This window comes from Pelophylax lessonae (genome assembly GCF_965119305.1).
Source record: "Pelophylax lessonae genome assembly, chromosome: 1".
Taxonomy (NCBI): Eukaryota; Metazoa; Chordata; class Amphibia; order Anura; family Ranidae; genus Pelophylax; species Pelophylax lessonae.
This window is the reverse complement of record NC_138768.1, coordinates 257,496,747-257,520,469: the sequence shown is the minus strand read 5'-3', so window position 1 is coordinate 257,520,469 and position 23,723 is coordinate 257,496,747. Positions and strand designations below refer to the sequence as shown.

Below are 23,723 nucleotides of genomic sequence, written 5' to 3'. Positions count from 1 at the left end.
AATAATTGCCAATTTAATCTTTGCCTCTTGGTATCACTCATGTTTAGCCCTTGCTGTGCCCTGAATATATCTTCATTCATCTGGGGGGGTCACACTTGACAATTAGAGTGTTAGCTCCAGCTAACTAGGGCAGCCGGCTTGGCAAGGCCAGAGAGACAATTATTAGTCTATTTTCCCATCATGTAGTGGGTGGTGTTAGGGAAATCAAGAACCTACGACAATTACATTGAGTTATTTCTCTTTTCCCTTTCCGCTCCCTCCCCCTCTCCATCCATCCCCCCCACCCTCCCTTCACCTTCAGAATATTTCACATTATCACAGCTTTACAACCGCATTCAAATTTTCCATGTTCACAGGGACTGAGGCTTCTATTTAAATGATAATGAGGGACAATCCATTCAATTGAGCGAGGGAGAAAATCCATTAAAACACAGGCAGCTCTTAAGCTGGGTCATGAAACAGATAAAAAAAAATTCTTTTTTTTTTTTTCCCTTGTCTTAAAGCCATTATGCGGGGCCATGTATGGATTTTAACAAGGGTTGCAACACTGCAAAAGATTAAGGGAACAATTACGCAGAGGCAAAAAAATATTTACAAGTCTGTAAAAAAAACCTACATAATTTAGGAATTATATTTATGAAGAAAAATGTATTCTAGGTCTTGCCTTTGCAGTAGAAAAAAAATCTGCAGCTTGTCCCATTTTATATTATGGACACTGGTTTGCTCTAATGGCAGATGACAAAGATATCTCATTGGAAGTTGTGGCTAATGAAATAATACCATACCCAATCAAAATGCCCCAAATGGTGAGGCTCAACTGTGTAGAATATTATAGGACGCTGTGACTGGCTCAGGCTGTTTCCATAGTAACTTCCCTGGCTTCCAGACTCAAGCAGCTTTTTATGATGCTCCTTTCCTGAGGACCTAAAGATAAGAGGGGTTGATTTTCCTGGGCTATTGAGTTGGTATGCCTTTACTGACATTTAAAGACTGGTGTCAAGCTACTTCAGATACAGAGGTTGATTCCTTAAACTATTCGTTTCAGAAGTCCGATTTCCCAATTAACATCCCATATCTGAATTCTAAATACATTCTATTCCTCATTCCAGCGTTCTGCACAAGAGGAAAATGTGCAGTTACAGCCCCCCGCCCCCTTTCCCTTCCTTCCCCTCCCATCACTTTTGCCTGTCAAAGCTGTCAACTCAAATACAGCTTTAATCTGCCAGGAGCACTTTTCTCCTGACATTTTTAATAAATACTTTCAGCTCTTAAACACATTTGCTGCAGATATCTCCTTTCCCGCCTCCCCCTATACTCCCTCTCCTTCCCTGCAGAATAAAAGCTGGGAGACTAAAAGCAGAAAATTGTGTTTGGGAACCAACTTCAGCCGTACGGTAAACGATCATTCCGCAATGTAAAGTAATGCAGAGCATAGGCACACATATAGGAAGCTCAAGAATTCCTCAAGGTGCTAAAATTTAATATTATGTCCGTTATTGCCAACGTACCCTGCTGTCTTTTTTTTTTCTTGTGTGGTTTCTTAATAATTAGTATGGAATCGGTGCAACGCATATGACCGTACGGATGTACAACATAAGTCAATAAGTTGTAGGTATTAACCTTTAAAACATTCATGATCAGTAAATCTACTTAAAAGGATCCTTTAACCATTTCAAGGCAAGGACGACGTATATGATGCGAGAGCTGTACAGAATAGCTTTTACCTTTATGTATTTCAACATAACCTGGCAAGGACTTGGCATTATGCTATTACATCCGTAGGGATGCAATATTACCCTGTAGGGTATTTCATCTTATCGCTGCGGGCAGCAAGCTGGTTAAAGCCAAATGTTATTGTTTTGAAAACCTCAGAGACCTCCACCTCCTCTCCCACTGCTTTGCATTCTGAAAAAGAGGCAGTGTTTTCAATTTAGAACTTAAATTAGCTGTCCAATTGAATCTAGCTGACACAAAGCTCTCCTTGTGACAGGCTGTAGTTATGAAGCATATTTTACATTAATAGAACTCAACATGAGTCCCACGTGTAGGGTGGTAGAGGGAGGGAGACGTGTGCTCAACTATTGAAATGTTAAATCCAATAACTCACAAGTTGTAGCTGCTTGCTTTTCTCTAAGTGTTTTGTTCTTATTTAAATCTCTCAGGAATAAAGGAGAAAAGGTTGCAACTCTAATTAGTAAAAACACAAAATACTCAAGTGACGGAGGCCAGCTAAAAGTAAGCCTGTCAAAGACATACATTGGGCCTGCCACTGATGTAAATTTTCTGAAAATGCTAGATCCCCAACTGTTTTCCTGACCCATATTTTGAGTCACTGATCTGTTAAAACTATACAGACCAGGAGAGTTTTAGAAAAGTCATAATTCTTTATTTGCATACTTGTCCTGAGGCAGTGACTTAAGGTACCACGGCAAAAAAGTCAGTATGACAGCCAGGCAATTGTTCTGCCATTACAGAACTTTATATCATCATTTTAGATAGAAGCTATACTGTATGATGGACATCCATTCTCTATGTAACACAAGGAAACTTAAGGCTAAACTAAACTTTAAAAAATACTACTAGGCAGAGATTTTTGGTAGAATAAAATACTCCTTTCACATGCAACTACACTTTTTTTTTGGATACTGCCTGTGATGTTTGGCCAGCTTATGCCTCGTACACACGCATTGATTATTGGCTGGGAATTTTCGGCCAATGTCCGATCGGCCGATTTTCGGCATGTTAGTATGATGCTTTCGACAACCGACTCCGACTTTTCGGCCAAAAAAAATCTGGTGTGCAGGCTATAAAATTTTTGTTGGCCCTCAACACAACGGCCGATTTTCCGTCAGTCAGTACAGATTTTGGCAGACAAAAATCTGATGAGCAAGACTGGGCATGCTCAGAGAAGAAAAAACACACGGAAATAAACCAGCACATGACATCACTTCTGAAGTAGATTTTTGTTGGCCGAGAAAATTCGTGTGCAGTCTAGGCACATTCCAACCAACAAAACACAACTCTGGACAAAAGTCTGACGACCGGTCGGCCGATAATCGTTGCGTGTGTACGAGGCATTAGTTTATGCTCTCAGGATGTAGATCATAGTGAAAGTACGGCCTGGGTGCTAGGTTAATGCAAACACAGGAGCTCATGATCACAGGTCATCCAGAAGCTGGAAGAAGACGTCAGGTATAAAATAAATATTGGAAATGACGTCAGTGGAGAGCACAGAGCTGTCAGTGTTGCAAGAGGGCAAACATAGGTAAGACTGCCATAACACGCAGCTATACAGTGCATACCTGCAGATTTTGGCAAATGCTCCAATGCCCCCCACACAGTTTATGCTTGCATTGATATAAAATTACTCTTACCATATATTTCATTAGAGCTTATAAATATTATACTGGAAGACCAGGGCAGAACACCTATGTGCATGAACCTTGGACATAACTACACAGATAGAAGTTTACACTTCCAACATGCTTACTCCTGCTTAGTACAATATCCTGAAGGTTTTACTTGAGATTTAAAGTAGACAAATGTATTTGGAAAACAGAGATCGCTTACTATTTTTTTTTGTCCTAGTTAAAGTTGATATTGAGGTCAAAATTTTTGTGCCCCCTTGATAATATGTATGAAAGATTATCTAATAAATAGAAACAACCCTCCATTAGGGGCACCTTTAAACACATGCAAGAGTATTTCATTAAAGATAAATTCCAGGCAGATGTGAAAAATCCAATAAAATGCATTTTGTGTTTGCATTTGCACATACAGCTAGTGTAAGTACACAAATCTTTTGATATGTCCCCTTCTCTAATCATATGATTAACATGGCTGGAAGGGGATCATCACACTGAGCCAATCAGACTCTGCTGTATTACTGTAATGTAGCCTATCTTAACACTGGAATCCTATTGACAGGACTAGATAGCAAAGTTATAACCTCGTTGGTATGAGGTTCACCCCGTAAGACACCAGGTAGTATTGCTTAACTGCTTTGCAGTCTGCATAAAGGCCAGGAGCTGGCAATGCTATTTTTCAGGGATGCCTTGATCTCAATCTATCTGAACAGAAGGATCCCCTGGCCAGTCAGACATTCCACATATATGGATTTCTACTGTGTGTTTAGCGGTTTGCCTAGGGTTTAGCTTTAATTAAAAAAGGCACCTGCAGGCACCCAGTGTTGCATGCTGTCACTAAGTAACATAGGGGCTTTTGAATTTAAAAAAATAAAAACAAGAAAAAAAACCTTTAAATGTCATAGTATCCACTAAAAAAAAGGTGTGTTAAGAAACGTAATGTCAAGGAAGTCTGGTGTGGCCTTAATAAATATCCAAATACTCCAATGTCAAGATTACATTAAAAAAATGCTCCAATATCTTCATAATATAAAAAAAAAAAAAAATAGGCCGATTCACATTTTTTGACACCAGGGTAACATTAGTTACATAGTTAAATAGTTACATAGTTAGTGAGGTTGAAAAAAGACATCAGTCCATCCAGTTCAACCTATGATGTGTGTGTGTGTGTGTGCTTGCTTTTAGCCGTACATTGTATACCCCTGTATAGTAGTAGTTTTTGGCTTTTTAGTAGAAGCAATTCAGAATCTTAAAGAATACAACAAAAAGTGGTTCCTAGGTTTCTCATTTAAGACATGTTTTTACTGAACCAACAGATCTAAAATTCTAATAATAGACCAAACATAATAGTAAGTTTCCACAGGTATGATTATGGTAAAAGGGATTATGGCTACAGAGGGTCAGCGAGTAGTAAAATACTAGAACGGGACATCCCATTTCCCATTCCAAAAATTGTTCACTGGGTTTTATTGGAGACTTTACTTTTTATAAATATGCAAAAATGGTATTATGTACACTATATTTATGCTGGTAAGATGAGCCACCTAACATGGAAAATATCATATTCCCCTTCTATTGAGATTTGTAAAAAAAAACTGGTCAATGACAACTCACTATTGTATAAACTCACTTACAAAGCCACGTCTTTAATGAAACATGGGTTAGGTAGGTTTTCACCACAGACGGACTGGCTACTCCAGATCCAGGGTCATGTTAAGCCTTATAGATCATACTGATTTTAAATGCTTTGCCCTGTATATGCCTTGATATACCTGTAGCCATTTGATCTGAAGAGAAGTGAGAGACTAGTACCACTGCTGTACTTCTTGTACTTTTAATATGATTTATTAACAAAATCAGTAAATATTCCATTAAGAAATATGTACTAGAAAAAGCTACAGGAAAACAGATGGGAACAGGTTTTCTTCCATGATTTTACCAATTGTTAAAGGCAAACTTTTTAGGATTCTATGCTGGGTCACTTATGTTGTGCAAACAGAAGATAAAACCCAGATGGAGATTACAGTTGAAAAAGATGTTCTTACCACTTCACAAAACCAACATACTTAATTGGAGCATGGGGAGTCAAACAGATCTCCATTCTGTCTTACTGTTAACAGCACACACAACACAAAGGAAACTTCTCCAAACTACTCACATCACTGAGGCGATCATGGGAACTGCTGCGCTGGGAACTCATGGCTTCCTTGATGCTGCTGTCTTCACTATTCCTGCCATTTCTGTTCCTGGATGCTTTTACCTAGAAAAAGAAAGAAATTGCAAATTAAACCTAATTTGAGTGATGATCAATGTAGAAAATTAATTACAAGTTAGCACATCTCCACAGCATTGTCTACAGACAATATAAGAAGCAGGCTAGCTGACAGTCTGGGCTTTACAGATTAGCTAAATCTCTGTAAAAAAAGATGCAAAATAAGTTTGTGTATAAATTACAGGAAGAGAAAACTGGGTGAAAATCATAACAGATGATCACGTATATTTATCCTGCACTAAACAAAGCACACATGTAAATCAATTATAGGATCACCGTGAGGTGAGTCATTTTGGTTGGGGGTCTTTTGGAAACCAGATTGCTTTAGGGAGGTTGGGAGACTACTTGTCCAGCTTCCCCAGCCCCTCTTATGTGTAAGTCACCCTGTGTCTATTAGGGGCACAGGGTGGCCAAGAACCCCAGTTGGGTCTGCACTAATCAGACTCGCTGTACAACCACACTGGACTCAGCCTTTCGTGTTACCCCGGTTATCCTGGGTTCTATATGTGTGGTTTGTGTTGAAAGAGTGAAGGGGCTCTTTCACTTGGGACAATAATATTTCTGAACAGTGTCCCTCAGGAAATATATAAAGATATATTGCAGATTGCTAGGATATTGCAAAAGTATTTCATAGAAACTTGTTAGTGGGGTGGGGGTTTGTTACTGTTGAATACCTGCATTCCATTGTTCCTGTCTGCCTTGAGTAAACTTATTATGGGATGTGTATGTGTGTGGATTGGCTATAAGGGGGAGGGGTTGTCCCAGAGTGTATATTTCTTTGTGCTGTGTGTTTCAATAAACAGTTTGATTCTGGTTTGACTCCAAAAATTGTACTGTCGAGTTTTTGGTCTAACTATAGCCAGATTCACGGATCCCGTGTTCCAGAGCTTAGGAAGCAGGTTCTTGGCGGGGATACCCAGTCAGGGTGTCCGGATTCCATCAATCATTAATTTCCACATTGCATTGGGACTTTAAAGAGTAACTCAACTTTTGTTGAGAAAAAACGTTCCCCTCTGGGTGATCTCTGCACATTACATGGATTTTAACAAACTTTGTTGCAGATTCGTTCCTTTTGTTATTCTGAAGAATTCCCTGTTTGTTTCTCTGTGCCTCTATGCTGAGTGACTCTAATTGGAGTGGATTCATAATTATCTATCAGCTGTGGCAGCTGCAAAGCTCTAATGAGGAAATCTGCTGGGCCTGCATCCCTTTGGACGTGTTCCTATTGGGAGTATCTCACTAAAAATGAAATTTTTATTGCAGGCGATGCAAATCACACAAGCAGGAAATTATGTTTCTGGGGTGTGGTCAGTACACATTCGATGTACAGAAGACCTCCAGGTAGCCATATTGTGTTGCATTTTCAGAAAATGACAACAGCTGCAGATTGAAAAGGAAAGGTAATTTTTAATAACATTCAATTACAATATGATCTGTGCCGCAATTGTATACGCTATATTGTTTTTTCTTTATTTGGGTTTTTTTTTTCCCCCATGAAAGTGGAGTTACCCTTTAAGGGTTCATATGACTGAGGGTGTGGTTGCCACCATCCCTAAATTTGTTACTACACTGCAGAACTTTTTTGCATCACCAATTTCCTTTTTTTAACCACTTCAGCCCCAGGAGGTTTACTCCCCTTCATTATCAGACCATTTTTTGCGATGCGGCACTGCGTTACTTCAACTGACAATTGCGTGGTCATGCAACACTGTACCCAAATAAAATTGATGTTCTTTTTTCCCCACAAATAAAGCCTTCTTTTGGTTCTATTTGATCAACTCTGCAGATTTTTTTTTTTGCACTATAAAATAAGACCGACCATTTAAAAAAAAAATATATATATATTTTCTACTTTTTGCTATAAAACATACCCAATAAAAAAAAATTGAAAAATCGAATTACTTAATCAATTTAGGCCAATATGTATTTTGCTACATACTTTTGGTAAAAAGAATAGCATATATTGATTGGTTTGCACAAAAGATATTGTGTTTACAAACTATGGGAAAGATTTATGGAATTTTTTTTTTTAATGGCAGGGAAGGGGTTATTAGGGGCGATCAAAGGGTTAAATGTGTACCCTGGGAGGGCTTGCCAACTGTGTGGGGGATCTCCATCTTCCCCTCTCACAGAACGCTGGTCTGCCTTGTTTACATAGGCAGATCACCGTTCTGCCTCTCATAAATGATCTCTGGATGCCGGCGAACATCGGGTCCGCCAGACCTGCTGATTGGCTCCCACTGTGTCCAATCACAGCAGAAATGGGTCACTGGTGGCGCACGCATGTGCCCCAGACCCAATGCACAAAATGACATACAAGTACGTCATTTCACGCAGGGGGCCATCTTGCCGCAGTATAGCTGCAAGGGGTGGTCCAGAACAGGTTAAAAATCCAAAATTATCTTTTTTTACCTATTGCTGAAAGCCTTACATGGTTAGGAAACTTAACCAACATATATCATCCGGTAAATCGGCAATGTACATAATTTCTATGTTCAAAGACAAGTTAGCTTTTCTGCATTTCACAAGTTGCAACTCAAACATAAATATATGAAGCTTTGTTTGATGAGACCTGAAGAATGCCCCACTTTCTCTTGATTTCCCAACTGGGAATGTTAGGATATGCTCTCACAGCTACTGTCACAGATAAATTCAGTACAAAAATAAATTATCCACTGCAAAATTACCTTGTAAATTAGCAATCTTATCCTGTTACAGCTATCTAGCTGATCTATGCATTTATTGTAAGAACATGTGTATAACACGGTTAAAGATATGTTCCCTAAAGCTATATTACGATGTGAAAGGAGATGACAGGCACAAAAAATGGAGTTCTGCAGCTTCCAATCAATTTTATTAATTCCTTAATTGTTTGGGTCTTTTCCAGATGTTATCAAGCAATCACCAATAACGCCAGCACAGAGAAGTTGCTTCATATTGGAGCTGTCGGACTTAATGAGGTTGCGCACAGGAAATCAAATTAGAGGCCTGGCTGGCGCTATTAACCTGCCTGAGTAAATATCAATTTTTAGATGTACCATGGGCTGCTGGATCCCCTATTTGTTGCGGGGAATTAAGGAGCGCTGTCAGTGCCTGTGACAGACCATATTCATTTACACCTGCTGCCTGTGACTAGAGAAGCCTGCCTAACTTCATTATCAATTACCTTAATAACACAGGTTCTGCTGCAACCCACAGCCATTAAATGGAAACCACAATGGTTTTTGCTTCTTTTTAGTTCATAAACTATTTCATATTTTTTCTTTACTAGTATATAAAAAAATACCTCATTTTACAAACATTCAAGACAGAGTACTTTCATGAAAATTAATTTGAAGAACGTATTGGGCTTTCCAAAACCAAATCCTATCACCGTCTCTTTCACTTGTTGGCTGCCTATAGTCTATCCTTGTTAGTGATAACATTTTAAAAATGTTAACCCCCCCAGCTAATGAATATATTGCTTGTTTTTCTAGGGGATAATAAGCAGAGAGTGAAGCTGGGTACACACAGTTTTTTTTTTTGTTCAACCAGTGGGCTGAAAAAAAAAAAAACAGATTCCAGCATCCACACAAGCAAGGTAGATGCAGAAATTGCCTGCTGTCAGAATACACTGATCAGCACTGCAGCCAATTGGCTGCAAGCTGCTGATCAAAGGCGCTACAGCGCGGCTGGCTAGTTCTGGGAGGCCTTCATATGACAGCCTCCTGTGACTGCGCCCGCTACAGGGTGCAAGTGGCGTGCTCTGTGATCAAAGTGTCCGGAGGACACTGCTGATCACAGATTGAGGTAAGAGCCAATCAGTGACTCTTTACCACGTGATCATCTGTGTCCAGTCACAGCTGATCAATGATGTAAACAGAAGCCAGTTATCTGCATTCCTTTCCTCATGCTCACAGCATGAGGAGAGGAGAAGAGAGCCAATAACCGGCTTTTCTAAAAAGTACATGTTCACAGGTAATCAGGGCACGATTTTCAGTGTCCTAATTATCAATGCAGTCCCAAAAGTGTCCACCAGTGCTGCCAATCTGTGCCCACCAGTGCTACCAATCAGTGCCCTTCAGTGCAGCCTCATCAGCGCACATCAGTGAAGGAGAAAAATTACCGGCTTGCAAAATTTTATAAAACAAAGAAAATCTTTTTATTTTTATTTCAACGTCTTCAGTCTTTATTAATTTATTTAGCAAAAAAAAAAAAATATGATAAACATTTTTTTGTGTATAGTGTTGCATGACAACGCTTTGAATTGAATAGTCATTCAAAGTGTGACAGCGCTGAAAATTGAAAATGATCTAGGGAAGGAAGGGGGTAAAAGTGCCCAGTAGAGGAAGTGGTTAAGTCTTGCCCTACATGTTTTTTTTTTTTTTAGTTTTTGTTCAACTGGAGGACTGAACGAAAAAACACTTGACGCTGTAAGAAAACATTACTCAGTGGCTGAAGCCACTGATCGTTGGAAAATTTTCCAACATGTCCCTTTAAAAGAATTTCGATTAGTGTATTGCCAACTTAATACTTACCTTACTCTGTGGTCCTAACTGGCAATTGCTTGCTCCACACACTAAGCCCAATGTGATGTCATTACCGGAAACAGCCTTGATTGTTGGGGTCAACAGGAAGAACCATTGAGTGCAGCGGGGGGCATGGGAGATTGTCTCTTCCAAAGCAGAGAAATTCTGAAACAGGCAGAGTGCTTAGCCTTGGACAACTGAAGAAGTATTTACTTGCTTCTTTGCATGTACTTCTTTTTTTGAACAAACGTGTTTAAAAGCGGAGTTCCGCAGGAGTCCCCCCCCCCCCCCCAAAGAAATAAAAAGCCAGCAGCTACACATACTGTAGCTGCTGACTTTTAATATTAGGACAGCGAGTCGACAGGAGTCCAGCGATGTCGGCACCGCAGTCAATGTTTCCATCGGCTGTCGGGTGCTGCTGTAGCCATTTCCGGTCAGGGAACCCGCCAGTGAAGCCTTGCAGTAGGGCGGGTCCCTACTGTGCATGCGCAAAGCGCGCTGTGCATTCGGATTGGCTCGTCAGCGGTGGAAAGAGGAGGGGCCAAACTTCCGAGGGACGGCGCCGTCTCCGGCAAGTGGGGAAGGGTACCTGTCAAAAACAGGTACCCGTTCCCCCTCCCCCCTGGAAAGTGCCAAATGTGGCATCGGAGGGGGGGAGGAAACAAATTAGCGGATGTTTCACTTTAGGGTGGAACTCCGCTTAACGTAACACACTTACTTGAGGAACTTAAGAACGTCTGACTTTTTTTATCCCAAATGTAAAGTAAACAGCTCTTTCCCTTTGAACTGAAAAAAAAATCGAAATGAATTTTCTAATGTGTCCCGATTGCAAGCAACATTTCTTCGTTCATTGGAACATAGAATGCCTGTGTATGGGTCTAGCCTAATTTATGTGCTGACTAGAAGCAGAGCAACAGGCAAGAACTCTACCAAACATGAATGAGTAAAAAAAAAAAAAAAAAGTCTAAAAAAGCTGTTTGATGATGAATACGTTAATTTTTTTTCCGTACTAAATACATTATAATAGCAGTTAGAAAAAAAAATGAAGTAAAGGATGTTAATTGGGTGAGAGCTTTCGCCTCACTGCACATCCACAATACCTTATAGTGCTTGGAGCCTTCGAATGCCACAAGAAAACACTGTCTGATAAGCATCACTTTTCAGATCACAGACAGCCGGCCCCTGCTCATTATTAATAAATACACTTCCATTTATCAAAAGCTCCCTTTGAGCGCAACAGGGAGCCTGGGGCAAAAGGAGACAAATTCTTTTCTTAAGTCTTTCTGAAAGGTGGTGAGCAAAGGGACCCTCACCCCCATTAACCCAGCAGAGTTCGCAAGCCCCCCTCCAGGGGGAGAGGGAGATGCTTTTGCAGCGGTAAACTCGTACTGATCTTGTGCCATCTCAATATATTTGTTCATTATCTTGCGCACACACTGAAGCATTTGGAAATGTACTCAGGGCACAGGCCAAATTTATCATCTGCCTTCATTTTCCGCACGAAGCATGGCTACAGCTGCTGCAAACAGGCTGAATGTTTATTTATCTAGCAGGCTGCTTTTGCTCTCATTTAAAGGCGTATGCGGCATTCTGGATATATTTAGCCTGGCTATTTTAAACAATGCGTCACAGCAAGTGGTAAAGCTGTTTGAATTTTATTTCTGCAGAAACATATAATGGAATTCACCAGTGTCAAAATAGCTGTCTGGGATATAAGCAGCCTTTCTTTAATTCCCAAGTGGCATGCTAGTTTTGGGGGCAGAAAAACTGAACATTTTTAGCTTCAATACAAGCGAAGTCATTTGCCTTAAACTAGTATGCAGCTCTGGATTTGGAAACGGGTAGCTTGCAGCTTCCACCAGAGGCTTCTGGCGCAGGTGCCTTTTCCTTCCCTTTAAAAAGACTGGGTAAATGGGGGGGGGGTTAGATAGCCAAATTCTGGTAAGGTATCAATAAAAGTTTCAGCAGTCATCTATAGCCAAGAATTGGGGATTTTCTAAACTCTTTGAAGGCTATGAACCTGAGTGCAGTCAGAGGATGATGCAGGCTAGAAGTGCTTCACAACAAATCGGCTGCACAATGTTTCTCTATTTCCAGTGCAAATGGTTTACATGTTCAGTAGAGCTGCACGATTAAGGCCACTTTCACATATGCTGTCCCCGTTTGTCCATTTTTCATCCATCCGTTAACAGATGAAAAACGGACATCAATGCATTCCTATGGAGAAATGGATGATCATTCATTCACATCCATTTTCATCCGCTTCTGTCAACATCTGTTTTTTTGAACAGCTCAAAACCCTATTTATCATCCGTTAAAAAAACAGATCGGATGAAAAAGGGATGAAAAACCGATGAAAGCGGATGAAAAACAGATGAAAAACTGTTGACAAAGGATGAAAAACTGATGTAAAAAAAAACGTGACTGAACTGATGAAATGAACAGTCCGTATGTGTGAAAAGGGCCTTATCGTTAAAAGATCGCGATCTCGACTCAACCCCCCCACATGATCTTAATACAGCATTTCCACAATTCATGCAACAAGTGCAGAGCAGTTCCCCTGCTCACAGCTGTCAAAAATATAAGCAGCCGGAAATGTTCATCAACAACATTGCTCAGTGCTGAAAGAGATAAAAGAAACATTGTATCTTTCTGGTCATTTACAGATCAAAGAGATAAACTTCGGTCTGCAAATGAAGTCAGTTTTAGGCCCCTTTCACACTTGTGCGACCCGAAAGCCACGTGACTTAAAGCAATGCCTGTGTAATCTTGAAGTCTATGGACTTCAAGGCGCATCAAAGTCGAACCAAAGTAGTGCAGGGACCACTTTGAAGTCACTGCGACTTGAAGTGGCACATATATGAACGGTACTCATGGGAAATCACGGGGTACGACTTGACTTGCGACTTTGCAGTCTCAAGTCGCAGGACAAGTTGCACAAGTGTTTAACCCCTTATTAACCCTTAATTTACTACAATCAGCCTTATTAACTCCTTATTCTCCTTCTGCATTTCATTTTTATTTTCCTGCTGAGTTTTTTTTTTTTTTTACTTCTCTTTAATTAACTATTAATAATTATTTTATTTTTTTATTTGCTTTGTACATTAATATTTTTACACCTTTAACATATATGTATACGTTTCACATTGAAAAAAGCGCAAAATTTAATTTATTTCATTTGTGCCGCCTCCCTTGAGCCGCCTCCCTCTCTGTCACTCTCCTCATTTGAGGTACACTGCATTCGTCTTTTCTCCCCTGTCTCTCTAAGGATAGCTGTGATCTACCGCCCCCCTGGACCAGTATCGACCTTTCTTGATGACTTCTCCGCCTGGCTACCCTACTTTCTCTCTTCTGAAATCCCCACAATCATTCTCGGCGACTTCAACATCCCTGTTAATACTAACACTCCTACCACTTCCAAACTTCTCAATCTAACCTCCTCCTTTGACCTAAAGCAATGGATACACGCTTCTACTTACTCTGAAGGCAATATCCTTGACCTTGTTTTCTCCCACCTATGCACCCCACACAACCTTTCCAACAATCCTTTCCCTCTCTCTGATCACTACCTTATTAGTTTCACTCTCTCCCTCTACTCCACCTCCTCTCCCTCCAGCTACCGTACAGTTACCCGCAGAAACCTACGCCATCTCAACCCTTCTCTTCTCTACTCTGCTACCGGCCACCTCTATGACAATATTGCACCCCTGTCCTGCACTAACCTAGCCACTTCTGTCTACAACACTTCACTCTTAGCCTCCCTGGACACATTGGCCCCCCTCACCACACACCGAATCAGGCCCCGACCCCTTCAACCTTGGCAAACCGATAACACTAGAAGTCTGAAAAAGCATAGCCGTGCTCTTGAGCGCCTATGGCGTAAGACTCGGTCTCAGAAGGATTTCAACCAATATAAATCCGCCCTCCAAAAATACAATTCCAGTCTCCACACTGCCAAACAGACCTATTTTATCACTCTCATTAACAGCCTGTCATCACGCCCCCGGCAACTCTTCGCTACCTTTAACTCTCTACTCCGTCCTCCACTACCCCCTCCCACTGACTCACTCACTGCCCAGGAGATTGCCAACCACTTCAAACAGAAGATTGACACAATTCGTAAGGAAATTGTTGCTGTTCAGATACCTTCCTCCATGCCTTATGCTTCACGCCCACAAGTGCGATCATTACTTCCCTCATTCAACCCCACCACTACAGCCGAGGTTGCTAAACTACTTGCTAACGTCCACTTAACAACCTGCCCTCTGGATCCTGTTCCCTCGCAAATGCTACGTTCACCTTCTGGCCCTATTCTACAGTCTCTAACCCACATCTTCAATCTCTCCCTCTCTTCTGGCATCTTCCCCAACTCTCTAAAACATGCACTAGTCAGCCCCATACTTAAAAAGCCCTCACTGGACCCAACCGATCTGAACAACCTACGCTCTATTTCCTTGCTACCCTTTTCATCCAAACTCCTCGAACGTCTAGTCTACAACCGACTGTGCGACCACCTTGCCGAGAATAGCCTCCTTGATCCTCTTAAGTCTGGATTTCGGCCTCAACACTCCACTGAAACTGCACTCCTAAAGCTGACAAACGATCTGCTAACAGCCAAAACCAATGGACACTATTCTGTACTCCTACTTCTGGATCTTTCTGCTGCCTTTGATACGGTTGACCATCCCCTCCTCCTCAAAAAACTCCATGCCTTTGGTCTCCGTGACTGTACTCTTCACTGGTTATCTTCTTACTTATCCAACCGCACCTTTAGCGTTTCTTACAATTCTACTTCCTCCTCTCCTCTTCCCTTCTCTGTTGGAGTCCCCCAAGGCTCTGTTCTTGGACCCCTCCTATTTTCAATCTACACCTCCTCTCTAGGTCAGTTGATAGCCTCCCACGGCTTCCAATACCACCTCTACGCTGATGATACCCAAATCTATCTATCCACCCCTCAGCTCTCTCCCTCAGTCTCCTCACGCATCACTAATTTACTATCAGATATATCGGTCTGGATGTCTCGCCACTTCCTCAAAATAAATCCATCCAAAACCGAACTTATAATTTTTTCTCCACCGCGAGCCCCTTCCCCTGATTTCTCCGTCAATATCAATGGCATTACCATCAGCCCATCCCCACATGCCAAGGTCTTAGGTGTTGCCCTGGACTCTGAACTCTCTTTCAAACCCCACATCCAATCGCTGTCCAAATCTTGCCGCCTCAGCCTCCGCAACATCTCCAAAATACGCCCCTTTCTAACCAAAGACACAACAAAACTCCTAGTTCACTCCCTGGTCATCTCGCGCCTCGACTACTGCAATTCCCTTCTCATTGGCTTACCTCTACACAGGCTATCCCCCCTTCAATCCATCATGAATGCTGCCGCCAGACTCATCCATCTTACCAATCGCTCAGTGTCCGCCGCTCCTCTCTATCAAGCCCTCCACTGGCTTCCGCTCACCCAACGAATTAAATTCAAAATACTTACAACATCTTACAAAGCAATCCACAGCCTAGCCCCCAGCTACATCACCAGCCTCATCTCAAAATACCAACCTAATCGCTCTCTTCGTTCTTCTCAAAACCTCCTGCTCTCTAGCTCACTCATCACCTCCTCCCATGCTCGCCTCCAGGACTTTTCCAGAGCCTCTCCAATCCTATGGAACTCCTTACCCCTATCTGTCCGATTATCCCCCACTCTATTAGCTTTTAGGCGATCTCTGAAAACCCTCCTCTTCAGAGAAGCCTACCCTACCAACCCTTAACAAATGTACCTCCTTTTCTCCATCAACCCATCCCCCACAGTTATTGCCTTTTGTTTCACTTGACCCTCCCTTCTAGATTGTAAGCTCTAACGAGCAGGGCCCTCTAGTTCCTCCTGTTTTGAATTGTATTGTAACTGTATTGTCTTCCTTCACATTGTAAAGCGCTGCGCAAACTGTTGGCGCTATATAAATCCTGTATAATAATAATAATAAATAATAATTTGTAAAATAACTTTTCAATGCCTTGTACCATTACTGACGGCTGAAGTGTAAACAAAAAAGTTTACAAAAAAGTAGGGATCAGTTATTGGTATTGGCATGTACTAAAAAAAAAAAAAAAGCCCTTAATTTAACTTTTTTTTTTTTTTTATTTATTTACACAGTGCAATATTTTTCATTATATTTCTTTAAATTTGATTGAAGCAAAGAGTATTTTATTGTCATCTTGTTTGATAACCTAATAATGTTCAGGGGTTGTAAATCTTTAAAAAAAAAAGAAAATTCAGAATCGTGAGAGAATAGGGATTTTTATTCTAAGCAAAAAAATTGTGATCCTCATTTTATCCAGAATCGTGCAGCTCTACTATTCAGCCTCCTAAAAAAGTTCTTCCATCAAGATAAAGCATGGCAGTAACAGTCACATCATCACAAGAGACTGCAGCGACAAAACACGTTTTTCATATAGATGCATTATTTAGGCTGCTTCCAGATGACTTTTTCACAGTCAGGCCTCCTTTCATGACACTGGAGAAGATGGGACACTCACAAGTACTTGTAGAAACAAGCAGATGAGGGCCTGAAATAGGAAGGACCTAACCCTAAAATAGCTGCTGTGTGGCTTGCAATGAGCAAAAGACAAGCAAAACTGTCCTTTACTGAATATTTCCACCTCGGCATGAACTGTAGGACAAGGACACAACCTCTCTATCAGAATGACTGGAAGCATCATTGCAGATACTGTTCCTTCATTATTTCCTCACTAAATTACCTTTAATGACCATCGACTCTGTTATGAGGCAATTTGCCGCCTAATAAATACAAATGGACATTTTAATTACAAATTTATTACATAGTATTGAAGAGTGAGAATAACTGGTACATACAGATAAAATTGCTTCAAATTTCACATATTAGATATTTCCAGATCATTTGAAGACGACAAAGCTGTAAATTATGTAAAATATAATTTAGGCAAAATACTTTATAGATTTTAGTACAATTTAAAGTGAACCAATTACATTTTTCAAAGTTAATGTCTCACAAATACTACAAAGTGCCTGGTTTGATTTGTTAGCCAGAAAAGCCACAGAATGTGTACTGAACACCCCCAAGAAACATAATTTCCTGCTTGTGTGATTGGCTCACCAATTCTCCCAGTCTGAACTAAGATACGAGCCAGATTTCTGGCATCCCCGGCAACAAAAATGTCATTTTTGGTGAAATACTTGCAATAGGAACACGTCTAAAGAGATGCAGGCCCCACAGCTTTCCTCTTTAGTGCCCTGCAGCTGCACAGCTGATTGATAATTATGAAACAACTTCCATAGATCCACTCAGCACAGTGTCCCACCAACCCTGGATTTATTGGCTCAACTTTCTTCACATCAGGATTAGCCACTTAAGCCCCGGAGGATTTGGCTGCTCAAAGACCAGGGCCTATTTTGCGATTCGGCACTGCGTAAATTTAACGGACAATTGCGCGGTCGTGCGACGCTGTACCCAAATGAAATGTACGTCCTTTTTTTTCCCACAGAGCTTTCTTTTGGTGGCATTTGATCACCTATGCGATTTTTACTTTTTGCGCTATAAAAAAAAAAGAGCGACAATTTTGAAAAAATAACAATATTTTTCACATTTTTCTATATGGAAAAAAAAAAAAAAAACAAACAGAATTTTTTAACATTTTAGGCCAATTTGTTTTCTGCTACATTTTTTGGTGAAAAAAATCGCAATAAGCGTATTTTGATTGGTTTGCGCAAAAGTTATTGCGTTTACTAACTACGGGAAAGATTTATGTCATTTTTATTGTTTTTTTTTAACTAGTAATGGCGGCGATCTGTGATTTTTTTTTGCGGAATTGCGACTTTGCGGCGGATAGATTGGACACTTGACTGACATTTTTGACACTTTTGGGGGTACCAGTGACATTACTACAGTAATCAGTGCTAAAAATAAAAATCAGAATTTAACATTTTAGGCCAATTTGTTTTCTGCTACATATTTTTGGTGAAAAAAATCGCAATAAGCGTATTTTGATTGGTTTGCGCAAAAGTTATTGCGTTTACTAACTACCGGAAAGATTTATGTCATTTTTATTGTTTTTTTTTAACTAGTAATGGCGGCGATCTGTGTTTTTTTTTTGCGGAACTGCAACTTTGCGGCGGATAGATTGGACACTTGACTGACATTTTTGACACTTTTGGGGGTACCAGTGACATTACTACAGTAATCAGTGCTATAAATATGCACTGTTACTGTAAAAATGACACTGGCAGGGAAGGGGGTTGTCCCTAGGGGCGTGCTTCTAACTGTCAAGGGGCGTGGCATATGATGTAACCACAGAGACATACGATCCTACATAGCAGGATCGTATGATCTCTGCAGTTACACCAGGGAGAATGAAGGCGGCTGTGTTTACATTAGTCACCTGCCTTTCTCCCTCTCCAGCGGGAGATCGCGAGTGCCATCCCCGCACGAGTGACCGGAGCCGCCGGTCACTCGCGCGGGGATGGCAGTGAACGAGCGGGGGCGGGAGCTCGCCCCCGATTGGCTCGCAGGTGAGTGACATACCAATACGTCACTTTGCCCAGGGGGGGCTGACCGCCACAGTATATGTACTTGCGGCGGTCGGCAAGTGGTTAAGTCCCATCCATTGACTGCTTTCCTGTCCAATAAGAGTGGCTGATACATTAATTAACAGGGGCCAGTGGGTGGTAGGTTCATAGCAAAAAAAAAAGTGTTACAGTGTCTATAAACGATCACTTTGTAAAACAACCCACTCAGTTTGCAATCGAAATGAAAGACAAAACAATTGTGTATAAATTAAAAAGAAATTATAAATACCTTTTTCCCTTTTTAAGAAGTGATCACATTCCCTCTGTTCTCAGCTGCCTAAGAGCTGGGGGCAGGACATGGAGCTTCCAAGTAAATGGCTGTGCATTCGGGGCGTGTCAAGACCAGTTTGATCACTGGAGGAGAGCAGGCTGAGTTCCCAGCACAGCTAGAGTACTAACCACACTGCGCTCTCCTGCTTAGTGTGGTCAGTTTTTAATAGGAAAGCAGAGGGACTGGCAGGAACACCAGGGATTTCGAACAAAGGAAGCAATACAAAGAGAACAGGATACTATCTCATACAGGTACATGGTACAGAAGGTGCATATCAGGAATATGAAATGTTGGGGGCAACAAAGTTGATACTAAATGAACACACCAAAACCAACATCAAACAAGTGAAAGGAAAGTTGTTTCTGGTCAACAGGCATATAAGTGTTCTATTTTAGTAAGTCCTCCAAGGAAAGGCACATAAGGCAGCCAAACTGGCAATAATATTAAGTAATGGAGGGTAGTAGGTTGATAAAGTGGTTTTAGCGTGTTACCAGAACAGGTGTACCCCCTGGAAGATTTCCCCTCAACTTCTGTGCCAGTGACAACTTAAAATTTTGCATTCCCTATTACTTTGTGTATCAGAGACCATGATCACCAGAACCAATAGAGACAGCATTATAAACCAAAAAGTGGCTCTTACACCACCGCTCAAAAGAAAAAAAAAATGGGATTTTTGACTTACCATAAAATCCATTTCTCTGATATTCATTGACAGACACAGCTCCTGATTCTTCTTAACCATTGGGTTATATTGCCCTCTACAGGAGTAGGACACCATGCAGGAAAAGCTTGATTACGCCTATGGGCAGTCCCAGGGGGTATACACACACACTCAGCTATAGGCACTTAAGTTTTGTTACAAGCAGTGTCAGAAGAAAGCCAATTCCAAGGAGGGGTGGGTGCTGTGTCTGTCAATGACCATCAGAGAAATGGGTTTTATGGTAAGTCAAAAATCCCATTTTCTCTTTCGTTCATTGACGGACATAGCTCCTGATTCTTCTTAACCATTGAGACGTCCCCAAGCAGTGTTAAACATGAGGGGCGGGAAAACAGCAGAAAAAAATTCCCAAGGCTAACCATAGCCAACCAGGTAACATGGAGCTCAATCATAACAACTGGAACTCACCTGAAAAAACAATACACCCTCAAAGAGGACCAGGTCCTCTAAACAGCAGCCTGTAAGACCTTGAGGCCAAAAGAAGCATCTGCAGATGCCAACACATCCATTTTATAAAACTTTTTAAAAGTGTACACAGACGACCAAATGGCCACCTGCAAACCTGCATTACTGATGCCTGACGACGAAAGACCCAGGAGGCACTAAGCGTCCAAGTAGAGTGTGCCTTAACAGGGAAAGGTGGAACCTGACCCCTAATTGAATAGGCCTCTGTCTGATCCATCTGGAAATGGTCACAGCAGAAGCGGCCAAACCTTTTCGAGGTCCAACCGTGAGTACAAATGGGGAGTCTGACTCCCTAAAACACTCCATAGCTGCCAGGTAAATCCTGATTGCCCAAACCACATCCAGGGAATGCAGAGCAATTTCCTCAAGATGTTTAGACCTGGGACATAGGGAAGGCAACACAATGTCTTCATTCAAATGGAAATCAGAGACAACCTTTGGAAGGAAAAACAGACATGCACAAAGAACCACCTTCGCTCTGTAAACCAAGATGAACAGCAAGAGAATCCCGCCAGCTCTGACACCCTACACGCAGAAGTAATAGCCACCAAAAAGGCCACCTTAGGAGACAACGTAAGCAGGGAAACCTCCAGATATTTTTGAAGGGAGATTCCTGGATAACTGACACCACCAAATTGAGGACCCACTGCAGTAATGGAGACCGCACTGGAGGAACCAAGTGTTAAGCTCCCTGGATAAAGATACGCACCAAGGAAAGAAAACTGCCAAGACCAAAACCTGGCCCTTGATGGTACTCAAGGCCAGACACTGCTCAATCCCCCGTTGGAGAAAATTCCAAGATCCAAGCAATCGAAAAGGAGCGAGGGAGAACCCCAAAAGCCTCACACCACGCAATGTACGTCTTTCAAGTACGATGGTAGATCTTCCTAGAGGTAGATTTTCTAACCTTTAACACCATAGGAATCACTGATTCAGACACACCTCTATCCTTCAGCACCAGGTTTTCAACAGCCAAGCTGTTAAAACCAGCAACTGTAAAGCAGGATGGAAGAGTGGCCCTTGTAACAGCAGATCTAACCTGAGAGGAAGTCTTCAAGGAGCATCGGCGACCAGCTGTACCAAATTGGTGTACAAAGACCGGTGAGGCCAGTCTGGAGCGACCAGAAAGACCGGAATCCCTTGCTGCCTCAATCCTGCACAGGAGTCTTGGTAGAAATTTGGGAGGGGTAAAGGCATAAATCAGACGACACTGGCGCCAAGGAACCAATAATGCATATGCGGCGTCGGCCAGAGGATCCTGAGACCATGCCATAAAACCTCTGTATCTTCCATGGAATGAGTACTGTAGAGAGGGATGGAACGATCGTTCTGCCCACCTTAGAATGCCAGCTACTTCCCGAGTTGCCAGGAAACTTCTTGTGCTCCCATGGTGATTGACATAGGCATTGTCCTATTGAATTCATACCGGACACCCCTGAAGACGAATTGTCCAATGATCCAGACAAAGATTGATCGCTTGGAGTTCCAGTACATTGATTGGCAATCTTGACTCTTCCCGAGTCCAGACTCCCTGAGCACAAGCTGTGCTGAGGACGTCTCCCCACCCGGAATGAAGCCACCTCTAGAGACTGTGGATTCTTGTCCCATTTCACCAGAATCTCTTTTTGCAGAGATCTCGTGTGGAACTGTGCAAATGGAACCACCTCGAAGGTAGACACCATCGGGCCCAGCACCGCATGCACATCTGGAGGGATGACCGTCTGCTGGACAACAGAAGTTGAATTGCCAAATCCACCCAGATAGTCCAGCTTTGTGGATGGAACCAGAGCAGACTTCTTAGGGTTCAGAATCCAACCAAACTCCCTCAGAGATCGCATCGCAATCTCCAAGGCGTCCATCAGAGCAGTCGGAGAAGATTGTCCCAACAATGCTAGAACCGGGGCCAAAACTTTGTGAAGATCCGAGGAGTGGAGGCGAGACCAAAGGTAAACGCCATAAAACCGATAATGCTCCTCGCCCATGGCAAAGCAGAAGAAGCGCTGGTGACCGTCACATATTGGAATGTGAAGGTAGGCGTCCTTGATGTCAATAGAAGCGAGAAAATCCCTCAGATGTAGGGACACCACTACCGTGCGGATGGACTCCTTTCAAAGCTTCTGTACCCACACAAGGCAGTTTAGCGCCTTGAGGTCCAGAATTGGATGTACCCTGCCTTTCTTCCAGGGAACAGTAAACAGGTTTAAGTAAATCCCCTGACAACATTCCGAAGCCAGAACCATCACTCCATGAAGTAAAAAGTCTTGCACTGCCCAAAGTGACCCCGTAAGTGATCTGAGGACAAGTGTAGGTTGCAAGGGAAGAACCTTTCCGTAGGAAAAGACCGAAACTCGATCTTGTAGCCAAACCGAATGACTTTGTGGACCCACTTCTCCTGTACTGGGGAGGTCCATGGGTCCGGAAATCAGTGAAGACGCCCCCCCCACCCCAGATAAGGGTGAGGGTGCCCCTTCATGTAGTTCAAGAAGCCTTGTCTGCAGGTCTGGAAGAGCCCCTCGTGGCTTGCCAGACCAGGTCCTCTTGGAACTTCCGGGGGAGGCCTTGAAGGACTTTTATCCCTTGAGGGACAAAAAAGGGCCTCTTATGAGCCGAGAAGAATGACCCACAGCTTCTAATGATGTCATGCAAGGAAGCTCAAAACAGGTGATCCCCACAAAGGGGAGATCATATAAGGCCTTCTTCGCAGTCTGGTCCACAGACCAGCATTGTCAGCCAGATAAGACCCAGAAGGACCACTGCTCATACAGACAGCCTAAAATCAAAGGAGCCACATCCATGTGGGTAGCCTGAAGACCCACAGTGACCACCAAATTTTTAGAGGGCTGGGGGGGGGGGGGAGTGAGGGGAACTCGGGGGTCCCACCATCCCAGTGGTTCTAAAGGCGGACTTTTTTTATCTTAATGCATTCTATGCATTAAGATAAAAAACCCTCCGTGTGCAGCAGCCCCCTAATGCTTACCTGAGCCCCCTTTCAATCCAGCGATATTATACGAGATCCGCGAAGACTGGGGACTCTCCCTCCTAATTGGCTGAGACACAGCAGCAGGCGTCATTGGCTCCAGCTGCTGTCACTCCAAGTCAGTGAGCCAATGAGGAGAGAGAGGGGGCAGGGCCGTCATTCCACCATAAAATGCTACACATTTCACTAGCAGTATTCATATGAACAGAAAGCTTCTTCGTTATTGGCCACAAAATATAGGAATTGCTACTGCCTGGCTTTATAGGATACATAAGAAACATCCATTTCTTTCCTTATTATTATCCTGTCAAACACTATGGGGAATTCAATAAAGCTGTTGCACCAGTTTTCTGTTGTTTATCCTTCCTGGTAACGTATTGCCCCAAATTCATGAAGCATTTGTGACTGTTTTGGTTCTTTTTGTTTTGGTAAAGGACGATCAAGTGTACATGAAGCCTTAGAAGTCTAAGTATGTTTTTATTATCTTCATTATTATCCCCATTATGTAGATTTGCCTTTTCTAATTGTCCTGGTAGCCACTGTCAGAT

General features: G+C 42.2%; 1 protein-coding gene across 9 annotated transcripts in view; it reads right to left on the bottom strand.

The window, feature by feature from the left end:
* Window positions 1-23,723, bottom strand: part of FBRSL1 (fibrosin like 1) — a 694,572-nt gene that overhangs the window by 390,758 nt on the left and 280,091 nt on the right. For all 9 annotated transcript variants that reach the window (XM_082244088.1, XM_082244093.1, XM_082244090.1 and 6 more), the window contains exon 3: window positions 5,524-5,625. In XM_082244088.1, coding sequence (XP_082100214.1) covers window positions 5,524-5,625 — 102 coding nt within the window. The remainder of the gene's footprint in view (window positions 1-5,523; window positions 5,626-23,723) is intronic.